At 49.2% G+C, this 18,764-nt stretch overlaps 2 protein-coding genes across 7 annotated transcripts in view; one reads left to right on the top strand and one right to left on the bottom strand.

Annotated features, from left to right (window-relative positions):
• fryb (furry homolog b (Drosophila)) overlaps positions 1 to 15,164 on the top strand; it is a 38,006-nt gene extending 22,842 nt beyond the window's left edge. For 2 of the 6 annotated variants that reach the window (XM_076031755.1, XM_076031759.1), the window contains exons 31-66: positions 283 to 382; positions 490 to 661; positions 793 to 1,043; positions 1,138 to 1,284; positions 1,465 to 1,633; positions 1,706 to 1,796; positions 1,918 to 1,991; positions 2,888 to 3,038; positions 3,264 to 3,367; positions 4,712 to 4,803; positions 4,932 to 5,025; positions 5,121 to 5,340; positions 5,494 to 5,645; positions 5,751 to 5,938; positions 6,050 to 6,144; positions 6,234 to 6,432; positions 6,542 to 6,763; positions 6,914 to 7,112; positions 7,230 to 7,327; positions 7,447 to 7,617; positions 7,711 to 7,851; positions 7,935 to 8,120; positions 8,218 to 8,382; positions 8,647 to 8,721; positions 8,851 to 9,021; positions 9,645 to 9,839; positions 9,922 to 10,059; positions 10,469 to 10,698; positions 11,193 to 11,397; positions 11,526 to 11,675; positions 11,791 to 11,889; positions 11,982 to 12,065; positions 12,350 to 12,367; positions 12,582 to 12,692; positions 12,804 to 13,039; positions 13,422 to 15,164. In XM_076031755.1, coding sequence (XP_075887870.1) covers positions 283 to 382; positions 490 to 661; positions 793 to 1,043; positions 1,138 to 1,284; positions 1,465 to 1,633; positions 1,706 to 1,796; positions 1,918 to 1,991; positions 2,888 to 3,038; positions 3,264 to 3,367; positions 4,712 to 4,803; positions 4,932 to 5,025; positions 5,121 to 5,340; positions 5,494 to 5,645; positions 5,751 to 5,938; positions 6,050 to 6,144; positions 6,234 to 6,432; positions 6,542 to 6,763; positions 6,914 to 7,112; positions 7,230 to 7,327; positions 7,447 to 7,617; positions 7,711 to 7,851; positions 7,935 to 8,120; positions 8,218 to 8,382; positions 8,647 to 8,721; positions 8,851 to 9,021; positions 9,645 to 9,839; positions 9,922 to 10,059; positions 10,469 to 10,698; positions 11,193 to 11,397; positions 11,526 to 11,675; positions 11,791 to 11,889; positions 11,982 to 12,065; positions 12,350 to 12,367; positions 12,582 to 12,692; positions 12,804 to 13,039; positions 13,422 to 13,680 — 5,452 coding nt within the window. In that variant the 3' untranslated portion in view covers positions 13,681 to 15,164. The other 4 variants (XM_076031758.1, XM_076031757.1, XM_076031761.1 and 1 more) reach the window with 4 other exon arrangements.
• A 1,254-nt stretch (positions 15,165 to 16,418) lies between these two features.
• Positions 16,419 to 18,117, bottom strand: zar1l (zygote arrest 1-like). The gene is made up of 4 exons (XM_076031769.1): positions 17,408 to 18,117; positions 17,004 to 17,096; positions 16,825 to 16,899; positions 16,419 to 16,705 (listed from the first exon to the last, which is right to left on the bottom strand). Exons 1-4 carry the CDS (start codon positions 17,972 to 17,974, stop codon positions 16,562 to 16,564), a joined length of 879 nt encoding a protein of 292 aa, XP_075887884.1. The 5' UTR covers positions 17,975 to 18,117; the 3' UTR covers positions 16,419 to 16,561.
• Positions 18,118 to 18,764: the final 647 nt, after the last annotated feature.

Below are 18,764 nucleotides of genomic sequence, written 5' to 3'. Positions count from 1 at the left end.
TGTGGTTGAGGCATTACATTACATTATCTAACAATCGTGGGTGCAAATCACTCCCGACTCCTCAGGTGCCACATCTCTGGGCTTTTTGCGCCTGTATCGCAAAAACCTTTGTGGATACGACACAGAGGTGGCCGAGATTACGGATGCATCATTATTTGTGGATCTGGACCATAGTTTTATAGATTAGATGCATATTTAACACTGATACAGTGGTTGCTTTTATAATCATGAAACAATTATTCTAATCACCAACTCATGAACGATCTGTTGTCTGTTTTTCAGGAATTACCCATGTGACCTGGTGACCTTGCTCAATCTAGTGCTGTTCAAGGCCTCAGACACCAGCAGGGAAATATATGAAATCTCCATGCAGCTGATGCAGGTACGCCATTACGCGTTCATCCTCTTTATTTCCTCTCACTAGCGTTGAAAATTGTGAAGAAGAACATACAGCACACCTCCATTGTGTCCGGTGAACGCCATTAACAGGTGCTGGAGTCGAAGCTGTGTGCGTACTCCAAACGGATGGTGGAGCAGAAGCCGGGGAACATCCTGTACGGAACACACGGCCCTCTGCCTCCCTTGTACAGCGTCAACCTGTCTCAGCTCTCCATTCAGCTGGCCAGCATGTACCCTGAGCTCACCCTGCCCCTCTTCTCAGGTAGCCTTTTAAAAGCGCTGATTTCGATTGTAAAGATCAGTGAGACAGGTTACGGGGTAATTGTGCTAAATGTTCTGGGAACCCAGCCTCCATACTTCCCTTTCCAATCCAATCTTCTTCTCCCTGTGCAGAGGTGAGCCAGCGTTTCTCAACCACCCATCCCAACGGCAGGCAGATCATGCTCTCCTACCTGCTGCCCTGGCTTAGTAACATTGAGCTGCTGGACACGGGGCTCATGCCACCCGCCTCAAGCCCCTGCACACCAGACGAGGAGGCCCGGGGTCAAGGACAGAGCGTATCCCCCAGTCTGAAAGGCAACGGATGGGGCTCCCTGCAGGCGACATCACTGGTGCTCAACAACCTCATGTTCATGACAGCGAAGGTACAATCATCTTTTTTCAAATAATGTTCTCTCACTCCTATGGCTGGGATCTCCTCATGTATAACGGATATTTTTTTAATCTTTCAATCTTTAGTATGGAGACGAGGTTCCAGGCCCGGAGATTGAAAGCGCTTGGAACGCTTTGGTGTCAAACGAGAGGTGGGGCAACAACCTGCGAATCACCCTGCAGTTCCTAATCAGCCTGTGTGGAGTCAGCAGTGACACCACACTGTTGCCCTATGTAAGTGTCATCTCCCAGTGGAAATATATGAAATGACGTTTGGATTATTTTATTTGTAATCATTATCTGTTGATTTTACTATGAAACAAGCACAAATCAATCATATTCAGTAATTACAGTATAATTAAGAAAGTAAGATGTTTTGTGCATTATCCAATATTTTTTTTATACCTGTTTCAGATCAAAAAGGTAGTGATCTACCTGTGTCGCAACAACACCATCCAGACGATGGAGGAGCTCATATTTGAGCTGCAGCAAACGGACCCTGTCAACCCGGTGGTCCTCCACTGTGACAACCCGCCTTTCTATCGCTTTGCTGCCAGCAACAAGGCCTCCACTTCGCAGACAGGTGAAATATTCTGCTGTAGCCAAGGACTAGCGGCAGCGCACCGCAGAAGTTAACTTAATATCTGATGTTCAGGCACCACCTCCAGCAGCAACACCGTGGTGGCCGGCCAGGACAACATGCTGGACACCGACGAGAGCAAGCTGGTCAGAGAGAGTGACGAGCGGTCAGTCAACAGATTTTTGATTATTGCTGCATTCATGTCAAAATAAAATGACTGAGAGAGCAACAAAAATAAACCTCAGTCTTAATTTACCACACTCGCCAACTTTGAATTCCTCTTCCAGTCGGGCCAGAGCTCACAACAGACTGGAGTCACGCTACAGCAACAGCTCCGGAGGATCATACGAGGACGAAAAGAGTAAGTTGTCTTGAATTCTCGTGAGCTGTACATACTTGCTGGGCTTGTACAATGTGCACGCACACTCACAGCGCACGGGAGCTCGTAGCCGTCACGCAGATTCTTTCTGTCACTCCCTTTTTGTTCACGGCTTAAAGCTGACTACTAATTGTTGTCTGCCTGCTTAACTGTAATGTGTTTTGACAGTGAAGGGACCAAAAAAAAAAATCCTACACAAACAAGCTCATTGTATACACACTGCTGTGGAGGCTTGTTTATTTGTCGACAAGTAGGAGCTAGGATGCAGCTAGTTTGTGTCTTTGCTTCACCCAGCAGAACGTACATCTGAAGATCAGTCCCATCAAAACAGTCAGTAAATGAAGAAGCTCAAACAATGTTCAGGCGTTGTTACAGTGCAGGCAGAAAAATGTGCAGCACTGCGTCACTGAAGTCCCTGGGCCGAAGTTTATTCTCGTGTTTGGAGTTCCTCACGCTTTAAGTGGTTTGTTAAAGAGCTGTCACTTTGACGGCGAGCTCCTGCCTTGATTTACGTGGGAAAAATATCTTTGTTCTTGCGTCAATGCTGCTCTTTGTGCATGTTGAACACATTGATTATTAGCTGCAAAATGTATTTTTCAGCTGGGCGGTGTCACATATTGCATTGTCGTTGAAAATTGTGGAAACAACCTGTGTTGGAAATTAGTCACTGGCTATAATCCTGCATACATATATATCTGTATCCTTACATGTTATTTAGCATATACTATTGATTGGAAAAAAAAAAATCAAAATCCAATTCAAATTAAAACACTGATTGTTTAAAAAAAAGGGAGCTCATCTCACCGGATCAATAACCTGTCCCATTCAAAGTAAGGTTGTAGGACTAAATGCTGTCGTATTGTTGCCTCGACAAACAGCCGACCCGCTCCCACCCTATGCTGGCTGGCTGCTGAACGTCCTGGAGACCAACCACCCTCAACCCTTGCCGATGCCTGTGAATGGCGGCTGCTGGGCCCCTCTGGTTGACTACCTCCCAGAAACTATTACACCCAGAGGACCACTGCACAGGTATGCACTTACAGAAACGCAGACCATCTACTGTAGGTCTATGCAGACCAGTCGACTAGGATAAACAAACTTGACCCTCATTTTTTATCCTGATTTCAAAGTGTTTGAAAAACAAACAAACAAACCAAAAAAAAAAAAAAATTTACCAACTTATTATATCAGTCGGTTAATTCCATATATATATATTCTTGTGCGCTCACCCCACTTGTGTGCGACAATCCTCAGGTGCAACATTGCAGTGATCTTCATGACTGAAATGGTGGTGGACCACAGCGTGAGAGAGGACTGGGCGTTACACCTGCCCCTGCTGCTACATGCGCTCTTCTTGGGTAGGTCTTGGCCTGTGTCACACCAAAAGTATTGCGTCTCCTCTGTGACGGCAAGGACTCGCAAAGGTTAATCTTTTTCATTGAAGCAGAAGAGTAATGTGCGTGCCATGCAGAAAAAAAGCAAGCTGTCAAGTCAGTTGACCAGATTGTTCCAGATTTACTGTGAGGGTGGGGAAAAAAACTGGAGAAGCTTGTTGGCAAACCATACAATCACCCTGTCTGACACTTACCTTATGCTGAGGGAATGATAGGAATTTGAAAACTTAAAAGATAATATCAAAGAAAATCATCATTACAAGGGTGTTAACACACTATCAGGTCCACTGGTATTTTCTGTGACGTCTAAATAAGCTCATAGCATAACAGAATGGCTTTTCACCCTATTATTAAGTCAACATTATTGTCATGCTCGGCCTCCAGTTCAGGGTGTTCACAGTCATGCAATCTCCAACCTCAGATTTCTGATCTATTGTTTCTACTTTTCTTTTTTTCTTTCACTGGTTGTTGTTGAGGAACTGTGTTATTTCTATTTATGTTTAGTACATACCGTAATTTCCAGACTATAAGCCGCTACTTTTTTCCCATGCTTTGAACCCTGCAGTTTATACAACGGTGCGGCTAATCTATGGTTTTATACAGCTAACGACCACTAGGGGACCTTCTCCACTATGGATTTTTGGGTGGGCTCTGGAAAGAGTGAGACAGGCAGTTCGCATGAACAACGAAAGCTAAAGTGGAACCAAATACAGAACGAGAGCAAGACAGTTTGCGCAAAGGAAATTTTCATGCACAAACCCTCATTGTGGAAAACAAACGAAGAATTGCATATGATGCAGCTTCTAAGTTAAAGGCAGTCGTATCTGTCTTTGTGAGCTCCGGTGCGTCGCTGCCTCGAGTTCTGGTTCGACTCCATACCAATTAACCGAGGTGACCAGCGGGACCCCGCAAACAGGATCTGTGGTGCGAGTCCAGAGTCGCAGGCTCGCAGCCGCCGAACCGATCCGCTCCGCGGACCCGTTTCCTGACGAAACACCTGCGGCTTATAGTCCAGTGCGGCTTGTACATGTACACATTTGTTTTTTTTCCCCTAAGTTTACCTGATGTGGCTTATATTCAGGTGCGCTTTATAGTCCGGACATTACGGTAGTTTTCTGTACAAACAGGAGGTTGTGATTCACTGGCTCAAGAGTCATTCAGTCTGCACTTGCTCAAGTAGATAACAGAGCATAAGAATATAAGAACATACAGTTTTGATTATATATATTTCACTGGGTGATATATTATACAACATTCTTTTTTCCATTTTCTTAATCCTATTAACTTGTCATGTTTTCTACTGAACAGGTCTGGACCACTACAGACCAGAGGTCTACGAACACAGCAAGCGTCTCCTTCTCCACCTCCTCATTGCCCTGTCCTGCAACAACAACTTCCAGGTCAGAGTCAGAACCCAAAGCCTTTCCAGCTCTTTGACATTTTAACCCCTGTGGAGCTGAAATCAAGAAACAAACGTGTGGAACGAAAACAAGCCCTAATATCCTGTCTGCCATTTGTGTGTCTGTAGGTGATCGCCTCTGTTTTGATGCTGACGAGAGAGATCAGTGACAACAAGACCCTCACCATTAAGTCCAGCTACCACACTGAGTACCAACAGCCAAGTGAGTAATTAATCAACCACACCGACCCTGTGACATTCATTGGAGCAGCGCAAAGATCAACAACCATCTCATTCTATACCGTTCCATTTCTCTAGACACCCCTGATTTCCTGCGAGAGTGGCAGACCTCCCCTGTGGTGGACTCTGGCCTCAGCTCCACCTCCAACTCTTCCTCCGCCAGCCTGGGCGGTGGCAGCACCGCGGGCAGCGTGGGCAACCTGCCCCTCGTGACCCCCGACGACCTGGAAGACCTGGAAGACGCCCCCAACGAAACGGACGAGAAGACAAACAAGCTCATCGAGTTCCTGTCCACCAGGTACACAAACCGCGAGATCTTCCACTCGGGCGTCACCGGATCTGTGTGCGGTGTTTGAGAGTTTTATGAAGGTTTTGTCTGTGGCGGTGCGTGCGTTATGTGTTCAAGTGCTTGCGTAACACGTGTGTGGTGCTACTGGTGGCGGGTATACAGTGCCTGGAGTACTGTGTTGTCATTACTCAGAGCCTTCGGGCCGCTGTGGGTGCACGAGGACATCACGCCAAAGAACCCCAACTCCAAGAGCACGGAGCAGCTCTCCAACTTCCTGCGTCATGTTGTCTCCGTCTTCAAGGAGTCCAAGTCAGGTGAGACGCTCTAACGTGAATGTCGGGCCACAGGGTCATCCTCACTAGCAGCAGCAGCAGCAGCAGTCGCAGCATGCTGGAACCTGCCTCCTCTGTTCTCTGCAGACTTCCACCTGGAGCAGCAGCTGAGCGACGTGGCCCTGCAGACGGCGCTGTGCAGCTCCTCGCGTCACTACGCCGGCCGCTCCTTCCAGATCTTCAGGGCCCTCAAGCAGCCAATCAACAACCACGCCGTGTCCGACCTCGTCTCTCGACTCGTGGAGGTGGTGGGAGAACACGGGGATGAGGTGCAGGTGAGAGGAAGTTTTGGAAAAGACCCTTCACGGCACTTTCGAACAATATTTCAACAACAATTATTTGTTCCCGCTTGTGTCCGATTGGCCAACTTTTTTTTTTTGTTCCAGGGCTACGTGATGGAGGTGCTGCTGACTCTGGAGTCGGTGGTGGTGAATCTCGCAGAGTGTCTGAAAAACAGCGACCTCATGGCCGCTCTGACCAGGTAGGCCAAAGATTTTTTTTGTTTGTTAGAGCCAGCTGTTGTGTGTCCCTAAACAGAAGCCGTTCATCGATCACTTACTTGGCTCACAGGACGTCTTCGCCAGACTTTGTGACCAGCGACAAACTGATGAACCGAAAGAGCACCGGCCAGCTCAACTTCCCCGGCCCAGGGTTCGCCGGCCTGTCCTCGCAGCGCCACCAGCGCTCCTACTCAGTCCCCAAGAAGTTTGGCGAGTGCGGCCACCATCTGAGCGATCCACCTCGCAGTGCCACTCTGGAACGCATACAGGCAAGACGTGGACACGCTTACTTACTTTCATATCTAATTGACTGGGCTGGACTATCGAACACAGAGCATTTTAGCTAAATCATGTTTTTTCTTTTTTTTTTACTTACAGGCTTGCAACAGTCACGGCCTGGCCCGGACAGGAAGAACCCCTGGGTCCTGCTCATCGTCAACCAATCGTATCGATCCCAGCGTTCTGTCTGACCCCGCCCACGTTTCCCATCCCTCAACGATACTGGCGACAGTCTTTTGGGTTGCAGTGTCGCTCATGGAGTCAGACTTTGAGTTTGAATACCAGATGTCACTGAGACTCGTGCACAAGTTGCTGTCAAAGGTAAATAAAGTGTTTTTTTAATTTAATCTTTAAGGTGAAGTTTAATCATAACGTTTTCCTCTTTGGACTAATTTTAGGTATCGGCATCATGTGAAAGTGCAAGTGATGTTCTACAAAGAAAATGTAATTATTTTTTCTCACTCCCCTAAGGTGCCCTTAGACAGGGCAGAGAACCGCGAACGGCTGGAGAAGCTGCAGGCTCAGCTGAGTTGGAGCGGCTTCTCTGGGATTCAGCATCTCTTGTTGAAGGGTTTTACCTCCCAGGCGACCTCTGACCTCACCTTGCAGCTCTTCTGCCAGCTCACGCCGGTCTCCCGCGTGCCTGTTGTCGATAGCTCCCAGTCCTTAGGTGGGTGTTTTTTTTCCCATCCCGAATCACATTATGAGCTCAGCCGCTGACTCTGGCAGACTCGGGCTTCTTTCTCCAACTGGTCACGGTCTCAGAATCTTTATCTCTCTTGCGCAGGTTTCCCTCTTAATGTGTTGTGTCTGCTGCCTCACCTGGTGCAGCACTTCAGCCACCCGACTCAGTTTTGCAAGGAGAGCGCCGAGAGGATCGCACAGGTACCGTTTGCTTCTTCTTCGCCCCATTGCAAGCTTGGTCCACTTTGCAGTGAAGCTCATTTGACAGATAAAGTAAATTCAAAATCACAGACTTAAAAAGATGAAAATCTGTTGCGTAGGTGTGTTTGATGGAGAAGAACACGAAGCTGTCACATTTAGCCCACGTGATGACTCTATATAAGACGCGCTCGTACACACGGGACCCGTTCTCCTGGGTCAGTGTGGTTTGCCGCTACCTCCACGAGGCCTTCTCCGACATCACGCTTAACGTGGTCACCTACATGGTGGAGGTAAGTGTTTAGCAGAGCTAATATTTGCTGTAGTGGCTCAGTCATTTCACAGGGACAGAGCTCAATCTTCCTTCTCCTCTCTTCATCTTGCAGCTGCTAGATAAAGGCCTTCCCAGCATGCAGCAGTCTCTCCTCCAAATCATCTACTGCCTGCTGAGCCACATGGACTTGACCACCGTACAAGTCAAACAGTTTAACGCCGACGTCACAAAGACCATCGAGAAGTTTGTTCAAGTAGGCAGTCGAGTCACACACGCCCTTTGTTCTGCAATGATCTGGAGTACCTTCTAATGTTGTTGTCACTGCCGATTCCACAGACTGTGCACTGGAAGGATTCGTTGAACATCTTGAAGCTGGTGGTTTCTCGCTCTGCCAGCCTGGTCCATCCAGTGTACGGCCACTCGCAGGGCGACCTCTCCAACCTTGAGGTCAGCAGGGTGTGGGACGGTTCGTCCAAGGCTCTGCCCGGAAAAACTCTGGACTTCACCTTCGATATCTCCGAGGTGAGCAGTTATCTCGATCCCGTCTGTGCTTCCAGTGCTCAGTCTTAGTGAGTTTTGCATCATTACGGCGGTTATGCCGGTCGCTGTGTGGCTGCAGACTCCAGTGATTGGGCGGCGCTTCGACGAACTCCAGGGTTCTGGTGGCAGAGAGGGGAAGTCCAGAGCCATGGCTGTGACCCGCAGCACATCCTCCACCTCTTCAGGATCCAACTCCAACACCATCCTGGTGCCCGTCAGCTGGAGGCGACCACAGTCCTCTCAGGTTAATTAGACAGAGGCACCTCCAGTTTTCACATCTGTTACACATTGTGCGCATTTCCTGTGCAGCCTTGACTGCAAGTTTGAAAGTAGCACCACAGAAATCCTGATAATTCCCACTGCTTCATATACCTCATGACACACTTCACTGTTTTGGCGTGAACCGCAGATCAATAGCACAAATTATGATGATACAATGATATATGTTAATACCTAATGAATTCCAATGCATTCCCTTGTATTAATACTGCCTATTTTTTTAATGCAGAAGAGAACAAGGGAAAAGCTTGTGAACGTTTTGTCTCTTTGCGGACAAGAAGTTGGACTCACTAAGAACCCGTCTGTAAGTTTCATCCTGTTTCCTGTTTATGTCTCCTTAGTTGTCTTGCCTGTTTGCAAAAACACACACACACAAAAAAGCAGAAGCCACTATTTTCCCAGTGTGTAAACTCCCCTGTTGACTTCGCCTCAGGTGATCTTCTCGTCATGCGGTGACTTGGACATGATGGAGGTGCGGGAGAGCGGCGTGTCGTCGGAGGAGGGCGGCACCAGAGAGGACACTCTGGACGACACAGCCAGCGAGCAGCAGTTCCGAGTTTTCAGAGACTTTGACTTCTTGGATGTGGAGCTAGAGGACGGGGAGGTGAGATCGCTGGTCGACTGGCTCTGTGCTCTGTCTGCGTCTCACCTTCTCCCTCTACCTTTAATTCCACAGACGTCCCATTCCGTCTTTGACATGAATATATTTGAAATGTATTTGTCTGTCCCTCCTCCTTGTCTCCCTCTCTGTTTAACTCTGTGTCTCTTTCTCTTCCCCTCGCTGCCCAGGAGCTCCAGGTAAGGTCTCTTACACTGTCTCAGCACTGACATTAGCTTCTGCAAAGCGCTCTGGTGTTGCTGGCTCTTTTGTTCCCATCTTACCAAAAAGAGAGAGAAAAAAAAAAGCAGATGATGGTTGTGCTTCAGTTCGCTCTCACAGCTTGGTTGCAGAACTGCATTTTTGACAACAATGCTATTTGCCATTATAGATGAAAATTCATATTGTGATATCTTAATGGGATAACCGTCCTATGAAATGCTACCAGCCTCTCCAGCATAATTCTCATCTCACAATAACAGTTCATTGTGCATCGTGTGGCTTATCCTCAGGCGCTCTTTATTGTCCTGACGATTAACGACGCAAAGTTCCTGCAGCGATGAAGCAGCTGCCACCGTCCCCCCTTACGTTTGCCCCTTAACGTGTCACCCATGTGTTGCTTCCTCCAGGGCGAAACCCTCGACAACTTCAACTGGGGCGTGCGGCGGCGCTCCCTGGACAGCACCGAACTGGGCGACCTGCTAGAGGAGAGCCAACACTCGGGCAGCACGCCCAGCTTGGGTCACGAGGACCCCCACGACTCCGACGAGTCCTCCGAGGAGGAGGAGTCTTCCACCAGCCAGAGCCTCTCGCACTCCCAGCTTGTGCGTAACCGTGAAAGCAGTTTGGACGAGCTCGGCGCGACGCTCTCAGAAACTGAAATCATGTTTTACGCTCATATTTCAGACTAATCCTTCGCCATCAGAGGAAACCAATCACACGGACTCCTTGTCGACGTCTTACGACACGTCCGCCGACCCGCAGTCATTCAACGCTACCACGCCGGGCCAAGGGGCCCTTCACGACGACCACAGCTTTCTGCATGTGAGGAGGAAACACACACACACACACACACACACACACACACACACACACACAAACCAGGGGTCACCAACACGGCACCCAAGGGCAGCAGGTTGCCCTCAGGGACCACATGCCTGTTCTAAAAATAGCAAAACTCGGTGAGCTGCATCTAAAATTAAATTTTATTCTTTTGCTTTTCTTTTGTAGTCACACTTGCATTTATATAGATTTAAATCTGTCAATATCTTGAAAATAAAGTGATTCAAGATATTTTATCATACAAGCATAGTAAGTCTAGAGAAGTTTAGTAGTAGTTCTCAGGTTCAAAAAGGTTGGTGACCCTGATCTAAAGCCACGCACCGTACGGTTTTGTAAACGTGTGCTTAGCCTCGGGGCTAAATATCATGTTTATTTCTCTATATTTCCTCAGGGGAGGATGTACGGCGGCGGCACTGGTGGCGATGACGAGGACACTCAGGCCCAGGATGACGAGCTGTCGCTGAGCGCTAACGAGCTCCCCCAGGGCTCGGACTGCAGCGAGAGCTTCACCCTGGAGCTGCCGGGGCAGCCTCAGGATCAGCTGCGCGGCCTGGAGCACAGCCTCAACCCCAGCTACTTTCAGCCACCGCTGGACTTTCTAGACCCCAGCTGCCTGCCCAGGTGAGCCACAGGGACAGGGTGGCACAGCTTGGTGGATTGTTTTTTTTTTCTGGACTCAAGTGAAGCAACCCATTTTTTATTTTTTTTATCAAAAAAGCTGTGAAAGTGAACTGTGCCTAGTTGGGGATTTCACTTTTACTTTCTGTATCTTTTATAGTGTCTTTTATTTTGTATACCTCCCTGTGAGTTTCCTAATTTACATATTCATTTGAAATCCAGCTGCTCGTCACAAAGCTTTTCTTTTGTTTTTTTCATGCATAAATTATGGAATTCTCTTGAATTATGAGGTCAACATGAAAGCAACAACACAAATTGTCCCATTTTTAATAACAGAGTTCATCCAAAACTCTGGGAAATTTTGCAAGTCGGTGTCAAAATGTATCTCAGGAGCTTGCTTAAAACCATTTGGTTCTTCTGTTGTGAGTTTCTTTTTGCTTATTCGTTATGACATGATTTCACGAAAACGCACTCGTCCACTTGTTGTCCATCTCCAGCCTGCGCGACGACGTGGACGACCTGGAAGACCTGGGTTTTCCTCCCCCTCCCTCCCCGTTTTTCTCCGCCATCCTGGCAGCTTTCCAGCCCACGGTGTGCGACGACGCCGAGGATGCGTGGCGCTGTCACGTCAACCAGCTTGTGACCGACTCGGACGGGTCGTGCGCCGTGCACACCTTCCACGTCTTTTCATCTCTCTTCAAGGTAAATCACAGGAAAACCGCCAAACGATGCGATGCAGGGAAAGTCTTACGCACCACCAGATTCACTGCATGTGTGCCTGTGCGACAGTGTTGATCAGCTGATCTATCTCCCTGCGCTCTCTCCTCTAGAACCTCCAGGGTAAATTCTGCCTCCTGACAACAGATGTCGCCACCTACCTCGGGGAGGGCTTGAGGGGCATCGGAACAAAGTTCCTGCGCTCGTCGCAGATGCTGACCACGTGCTCAGATTGTCCTACAATCTACGTTGACGCCGACACGGTAGATGCTGCTGGCAGTGTTGGGGATTAACTGAGCTGGGCCTGTCGGTTGCGTGACCCGCTGTGTTTTTTGGGGGGGTTTTCTTTTTTTCTTCATGTCTTGTTTCTATTTCCAGATCATGTCCTATGGTCTTCTTGAAAAGATGAAGTTCAGTGCACTGGAGTTACAGGAGTATCTGGATACTTACAACACCAAGGAGGAGGCCACTTTATCTGTAATTTAAGACCTTCTCGTGTTTCTCTCGTGCAAACCCAATGATCCTTCCTGTTTTCTACTCACACCATCATTTTTTTTCCAATTTCACAGTGGCTAAGGAACTGCAAGGACACATTTCCCAGGTGCCCCGGTGAGACTGTGGTCACTTGCCAGCCTGGAGATTCTGAGGAGAAGGTACAGGAGAGAAATCTGAAACGTTTTCCCATGGACAGAGTCGACTTTTTGGCGCTTTTGACGATTTATTTCCCTCTGACATCTGAATTGTTTGCTCTCCTTGCACGTCTGCCGGCTCTTGTTCAAATCTGTCAGCCACTCAGTTAAAACATTTGCACTGTGGACTAATTCTTTGTAGCCTGACTGAAAAGTCATGTTACGTTATGCTATGCATGTGTTTGACTGACACTTTGTCTTCCTCCCGCCTGACGCTTGACGCCCTAACATGTTCTCTCGCTGTCTAGCAAATGGAGTCTCTCGCTGTAAGTGCTCTTACCAGTTTCTCACTTTACTCTCTCAGATTCCTCTTACTTCAGCTGCTCAACTCAGTGTAATATGATTGACTAGTTTCCTGGGGGTGAATAATTTTCCCACCTTTCGCCCTGTAGTTCTGTACTTTGTCCCGTCCATTTCCTGCCCTGTGATGATTTATTTTTTATTTTTTTTAACTTTGATTCTGCTCGAACGTCTTTCTAGCAACTGGAACTTTGTCAGAGGCTCTACAAGCTGCACTTCCAGCTCCTCCTGCTCTTTCAGTCGTACTGCTCACTCATTGGTCAAGTCCATGCCATCAGCTCTGTGCCTGAGGTGAGATAAAAGCCAGAAGAAGTTATAAATAAATAGATAAAAGTGGAATTCTTAAAAACATTTTTGTCCGTTGAACCAAATAATATAAACATGTTCCCTTTCGCACGTCAGCTGCTCAACATGTCTCGAGAGCTGTCTGGCCTGAAGACCAGCCTGCAGGCGGCCGAGGCGGCCGTGACCACCGACCTGGAACTCAAACACTTGGCCCACACTCACGCGCACGCTGCCCAGGTGGCGGCCATGGTGGTGCCCAGCTTCCACACCTCGGAGGCGGCCATGCTGTCCATCTTGGAGTGCCTTAAGAACCACGAGTTCACCAAAGCTGTGCGCTACATCCAGGAGTTCCGGTGAGTGGGAGGGGGCATGTGACACATGCGTTGTCGATGCTGTTTTCATTTGGTTTCATTTGGCTCAGTTGGTAAAGCGGACTGTGAATTGATGATCGAAGGGTTCATGGTTCAAATCCCGGCTCCAACTGTCCACGTGTTTGAAGTGACCTTGGACAAGATACTGAACTCTAAATTGCTCCCAATGGGGCTAGCAGCGCCTTGCATGGCAGAAGCCACCCATTAGTGCAAGAGTTTGTGGGTGAATGAGAGGCCACTGTGAAGGTGCTGGAAAGCGCTGTATAAGTGCAGTCCATTTACCATTCATTTGCTCATATTTCACATTTCAGGTCGTGCATCGCGGAACTCTGACCTTGTTTTTTCCCCCCCATCGCCCCTCCAGGAAGCAGTGGCCCAACGGAGTGTTTGGCGGCAGCTCGGAGAGCGAGGTCCAGACACTACTCAACGTCTACTTCCGCCACCAGACGCTGGGCCAGACGGGCACCATCGCCCTGGTGGGCTCCCGCCAAGACCTCAGCCTGATCTGCTCCAAGCTGCTGGAGCTCAACGGGGAGATCCGCGAAATGATCCAGCGCGCCCAGGGCTACCGGGTGGTCACCACCTACCTCCCCGACTCCAGCGCCTCCGGGACAAGCCTCTGACAGGAGCTGAGGAGCCCTCCTCCCCCTCCCTCCCCACCTCCCCCGCTCACCCTCCCCACGCCGCGGCCTCGTCCCGCCCCCGACGACGGACCCCAGCAGCCGCACACGTGGCCCCTGCCGCCGCCCGTGCGCCCGCCGGCGCGCCGCCAGGACATTTAGGCCGCCGCCCCGTCTCGCCCCGTCCCACCGAGCCTGACGACCCCCCACTCGACTTCCCCAAGCCGCCGGACTTGTTTTCTTCGCGCTGCTGCCCCAAGAGGCCAGATCTGGCGGCGCCGTGCACACGAGAGCCGAGGCGGAGTCGTCTGGCCGAGAGCCTCTGCCACCCTTTCCGAGGCCACGCCCCTCCCTCGCACAAGCGCCTCGCATCCGTGGCACCCGGCGCCCTGCAGACCGTCGCCTCGGAACCCACCCTGCAGGTGCCCCTCCCCCCGCGCGGCTCACACCTCCCCCACCTCCCGCGCTCTCCCTGCGAGGGCGCCGATGGCACAGTCTTAACCGGCGGCCCCGCCCCGTCTCCCCGCTCCCACCACCCTCCTCCCCCGGCACGTCCCACCGGCCCGGGCCAAGCCTCGGCGTGGGGCTGCTGCTGCACCCTGGCTGGTGCGGCCGCGCCCCTGTCCCGCTACCTGGGCAAGGTGGGCCACGCCACCCTGCCCCTGCTCAAAGCAGGGGGGCTCCTGGATGCTGAACCGTCGGACGTCCAGACCTGACAAGGACCTGAGGAACTTTGGATTCCCGTGTGAATCCTTGAACGCCTGAAACCGAGAATTCCCGAAGCAGATCTGGTGGATCTGCGAGGAGGAAGACAACCACCCCGGATGTGACTTGTAGATTGCACACTCAGTCGCATCGTCCCGCGGACAGCTGGGACCTTTGACTTAACTGATGACACGCCTCAGATCGCTGCCTGCTGACACTCATGACCTGATGTGATTCTGTCCGAGCACCAGCTTCTGCTTCTTACCGCTGCTGTACCTGCTGTAAAACACTTGTGCTCTCGATTCCGGTCGTGCTTGACGGTCGACGCTCAGTGCGCAGTCTGTCGCGCACCCGAGGACCTGTGAAGGCTCTTAGCTTGGATCTCTACACTTGCTTCCCAGAGGAACTCATGACCTGGTTGAACTTGATTGAACTGTTGCTGCCTTCTTCACCCATGAACAAAGTTTGCTGACGGTACTCCCCTCCCCCTCCTCAGAGACCGTGTGGATGCTACCTGTGATGCTGGTGGAGGTTGTTGTTTTTTTTTTTGCAATTGCACTAAATTGAGTTTTGGTATTAAGAAATGTCACTGTTTGTTACCACGAGAGGAAAGTCTCACTTTTAGCCAGAAGGAAAAGACTAACGCTGGATGAACTCCTCTCCCCTGTCGTGTCCACTGTTTAGAGACCTCTTTTGGAGAATATTGTGCAATGCATGACCCAACTGAATTCTCTCTGCTGTACTAGTGCACCCTACCCCCTCCCCCCCACGCCCCACCCCCCCATTTGCCCTTCCCCCTCGAAGTCTGACATCCTGCAGACCGACTGAAAGACTGATGAACAGAGAGCAGTTGCAGAATATTTACTTACTCAATACTGCCCTTGCTTTTGTTTCTACCCTGTGATCGTTGAACCAGCTCCCCTTGCGCCTCTTTTCAACCACATCGCACCGACGCCCATGCACTCCTTCGTGGCTAGTGGTAGCATCATTAGTGAGTGTACACGCTGTAGGTTTCTCACTGTAACACGTTGACCTTATGTGCTCACCTCCCATGAGGACGATGCATGTATACACTCAAATATTTTGTCTTTCCGTGTCCTGTTTCTAGTAATTGGCACACGACCTTTGTAGCGTGTGTGTGTGGTGTGTAGTTACCTTACACATAAGGGAAATGCTGACATTCAGCACTCATTGTTGATGTTTAAAACGAAACTTGTGCTACTACTGAAGTCCAACGCTTCCCGTCGTCGGCCCCTTTCCGTCACCCTCCCTCGTGTTTCCCCGCTCACACAAAATTTATTTACTGTACAAACATTGTTCTTTCTATTGCTGATACAAATCAGCAACCATGTGACTTTTGATTCATGTTGTTTGTTTTCTCATGTCAAACTGCCATGCATGCATTTTCTGTGTACTGTATGGAGTGTTTGAACTATTTATTAACAAAAAAAAAAATCATGTTTTATCTAAAAGATATGTTTGTATGAGGTACAAGAGGGAGCTTTGAGCTCGATCGGGTATTTTTTTCCTTGTGTGTGGGAGAATGTGTGTGCATGCCAAAACAAGAAATTGCACATTTTTAAAAGCTTTTTAGATCAAGATTGTAGTCATTTTTTTCCACCTTGTAAATATTTTTACAGCCTTTGTGAAGTTGTTTTTGAGTTGATGCTCTGTACAAGTCAATGTCAAAAGTAAAAGACAGAAGACCTAAAAAAAAAAAAAAAAAGGGATGTCCTCTTTTAATAATCAAACCCTTTTGACTATTTAAAGAAGTTAGGTGTGGTTTTTACAATGATTTGTAGAAATGCATGTTTGCGCGTTGATGGCCTTAAAGCGGCACAAAGCCAAACTAACTGAACATTCAGCATAATCTACAAAACCGCAATCAACTCCTGAGATGCAGTACTGTTCATTTCCAAAACATTATTTTATTCATCCAGAAGAAAGTTTGTGATGTTTCATAAAGCACTTGGAACAGAAACAGAGGGGACCGCCAGGCAGGTTGAAGTTGGCTCTCATAAACAACCTGGCAGGAGAATAAACGAGTCACTTCAAGTCTGTTACTGGAGGCAACTTCCGCTTGTGATGCGGCCAGGAACCCAACAGCCGACAAGTGCCATGACGTACAAGTTAGGGAACGACTGATCCCAGAGCCGGTGGGTCGGATGAGTGGTGCCGCTCAGACAATGTATTTGAAGCTGTAGGTGGCGTCGCATGACAGCTTCATGCCTTTGCAGCGACAACACAGGTCCTGGCGATGGGGCTTCTTCATGTTGATGTGCCTCTGCTTCTTCTCACAGATGCAGGACGTCTGAGAGCAGCCCTAAGGACAGGTCAGAGGAGACATGGAGTCACCCCGACAAGTCCAGTGTCCAAAACAAAAACACAAAACCTAACAAGGGTCGTGCTTTTCTTTTGTATAAGCAAACAAAGTTAAGTTACCTTGCAGAGGATGGACTCCACTCTGTAGGGGTTGAACCCCAGCTGACACTTCCGGCACAGCTGCTTGTAGTACACCTGGTGTGAATGGGAAGGGCGCATTGTGAGAGTGGACTTTGCCAAAGATGGTCAGTGCATCCATGTTGCACACTGACACAGAGTGCAGTGAGGCGCCAGCTGACCTTACTGGTTCCAGAGATGCACCACACATAAGCACTCTCCCACCGGATGCTGCACTGTTTGCAGTGGAAAAAGCCATACCGCTGCTCCAGGAACTAGAGGAGAGGGGGGGGGAGATCATCTTTGTTAGTCTTTATTGGACAAATTTGCTACTCTTCAGAAACTAAATTTTGCATTTGTTGATACTGCTTTTATAATGACTTTACTTGGTTGTGGCTGTTCTTTGTGACGTCACAAAGTGTAGATTACTTGCCCTATATTTTGGCACATATTTGAAATCTGGAGCCAACAAAAAAAAAAGAAAGGCTTATTGGTATTTCTGATAAATTCATTCGCAGGTTAAATTGTGGAAAATTGGATTTTGCACATTTGACGTTTAAAGCGTGGTTTGGTCCAATCCGCCCACCTGGAATTTGGACCCCCTTTGCGTGCGGCGGGAAGTCGCTTTGAGCTCCCCGTCTTCATCCTCAGCGGCCTCGTCACTCTCATCACCACCGTGCTGCTCGGGCACCTCCGCGTCGTCCCGCAGCTTCTTGGGCCTGCGGTCGAACGCCGGCGAGTAGATGGAAACGGGCCTGAGGAAACGCACGTTGTTCGGCTGCGGTGTCGGCGGCGTGCTGCACAGCAACTTCACGCACCCATCCGCGCTCCCGTGCGGAGAGCCCGGAGAGCCCTGGTGCTGGTGGTCGCCCTCCTCCTGGCAGAACAGCGTCTTGGGCCCCAGCGAACACTGTACCACTTTGTCCACTTTGGCGTTGACCTGCACGCCGCACTCCCTGGTGTGCGCCCTCCGGAGCGAAGCGTTCGCACCGGGGTTCACCTGCGCGATGATGGCCTTGCAGAGCTCCAGGTAGTTGAGGCCCGGCGGAGCGAGGAAGCGGCCCTGCCTCTTCGCCCAGCCGCTGTCCGGAACCGGGGCAGCGCACACGGCGTTGGCGGTGTACGGAGAGAACGCGGACGGGAACCTCTCCATACTGGAGCCATGAAGCCGGTCGAAGAGTTTTCTACTGCGGTTTAAACTTCCTGTGGCTCAGCACTAATTGGCTGATTAAGAACAGGGGTGCGTAGGCTCCGATTGAGCTGCCATTGTATTAATAATAATAATAATAATAAAAATATATATAAATATAAGAGAGGGGAAAACTCAAGAGTCTTCACATTTTATTATTCTCACGATACCGATTCATTTATCTGTGTAACTCTATGGAGTTATTTGTAAGTAAATTAAAGTTTATGTTGCAAATTCTTAATCTCCTTTCTGTGAAATCTCACAGCAAAAAAAAAAAAAAAAAGCTGCAAACTGCTTGGATTGCTCTCTAGTACAGATGTATCACATGTCAAAGTTTTGCATTCAAATGAGGGAAGAAATGGGAAAAGCTTCCCTGCTTAGCAGAGGCTAACAGGGCTGCGTTTCCCTAATGCTGGGGCGCCCCCTACAGCCGACATAGGCCTCATAGCCAGCTATTAAAGAGGCAGGGCAAGAAGATGATATCACTGTCTTTTAATGTCCCAGTGACTGGCATAATAAAAGAACGGTGCGTTGTTAAATACGAACGCTATGAAATGACATAATGGCGTTCAGCAGTGGCGCAGTCTTGTCAAGGGACAATTTGAGGAAAGTTGCTTCACAAAAGTTGAAAACTCACCTAATGAAATACATGAATCATTTTGAATAGATATAAATAGCTATTAGATTTACAATACCAGGAACTCATTAAAGAAGCAGTCAGGCTTAATGTATATTAACATAATTGTATTCCTGT

The sequence above is a fragment of the Nelusetta ayraudi genome, unplaced genomic scaffold (assembly GCF_046127955.1).
Source record: "Nelusetta ayraudi isolate G7.1 ecotype Tasmania unplaced genomic scaffold, CSIRO-AGI_Nayr_v1 ptg000033l, whole genome shotgun sequence".
In the NCBI taxonomy this organism is placed as follows: domain Eukaryota; kingdom Metazoa; phylum Chordata; class Actinopteri; order Tetraodontiformes; family Monacanthidae; genus Nelusetta; species Nelusetta ayraudi.
The sequence above is the reverse complement of the archived record's forward strand: the minus strand, read 5'-3'. Positions and strand labels throughout refer to the sequence as shown.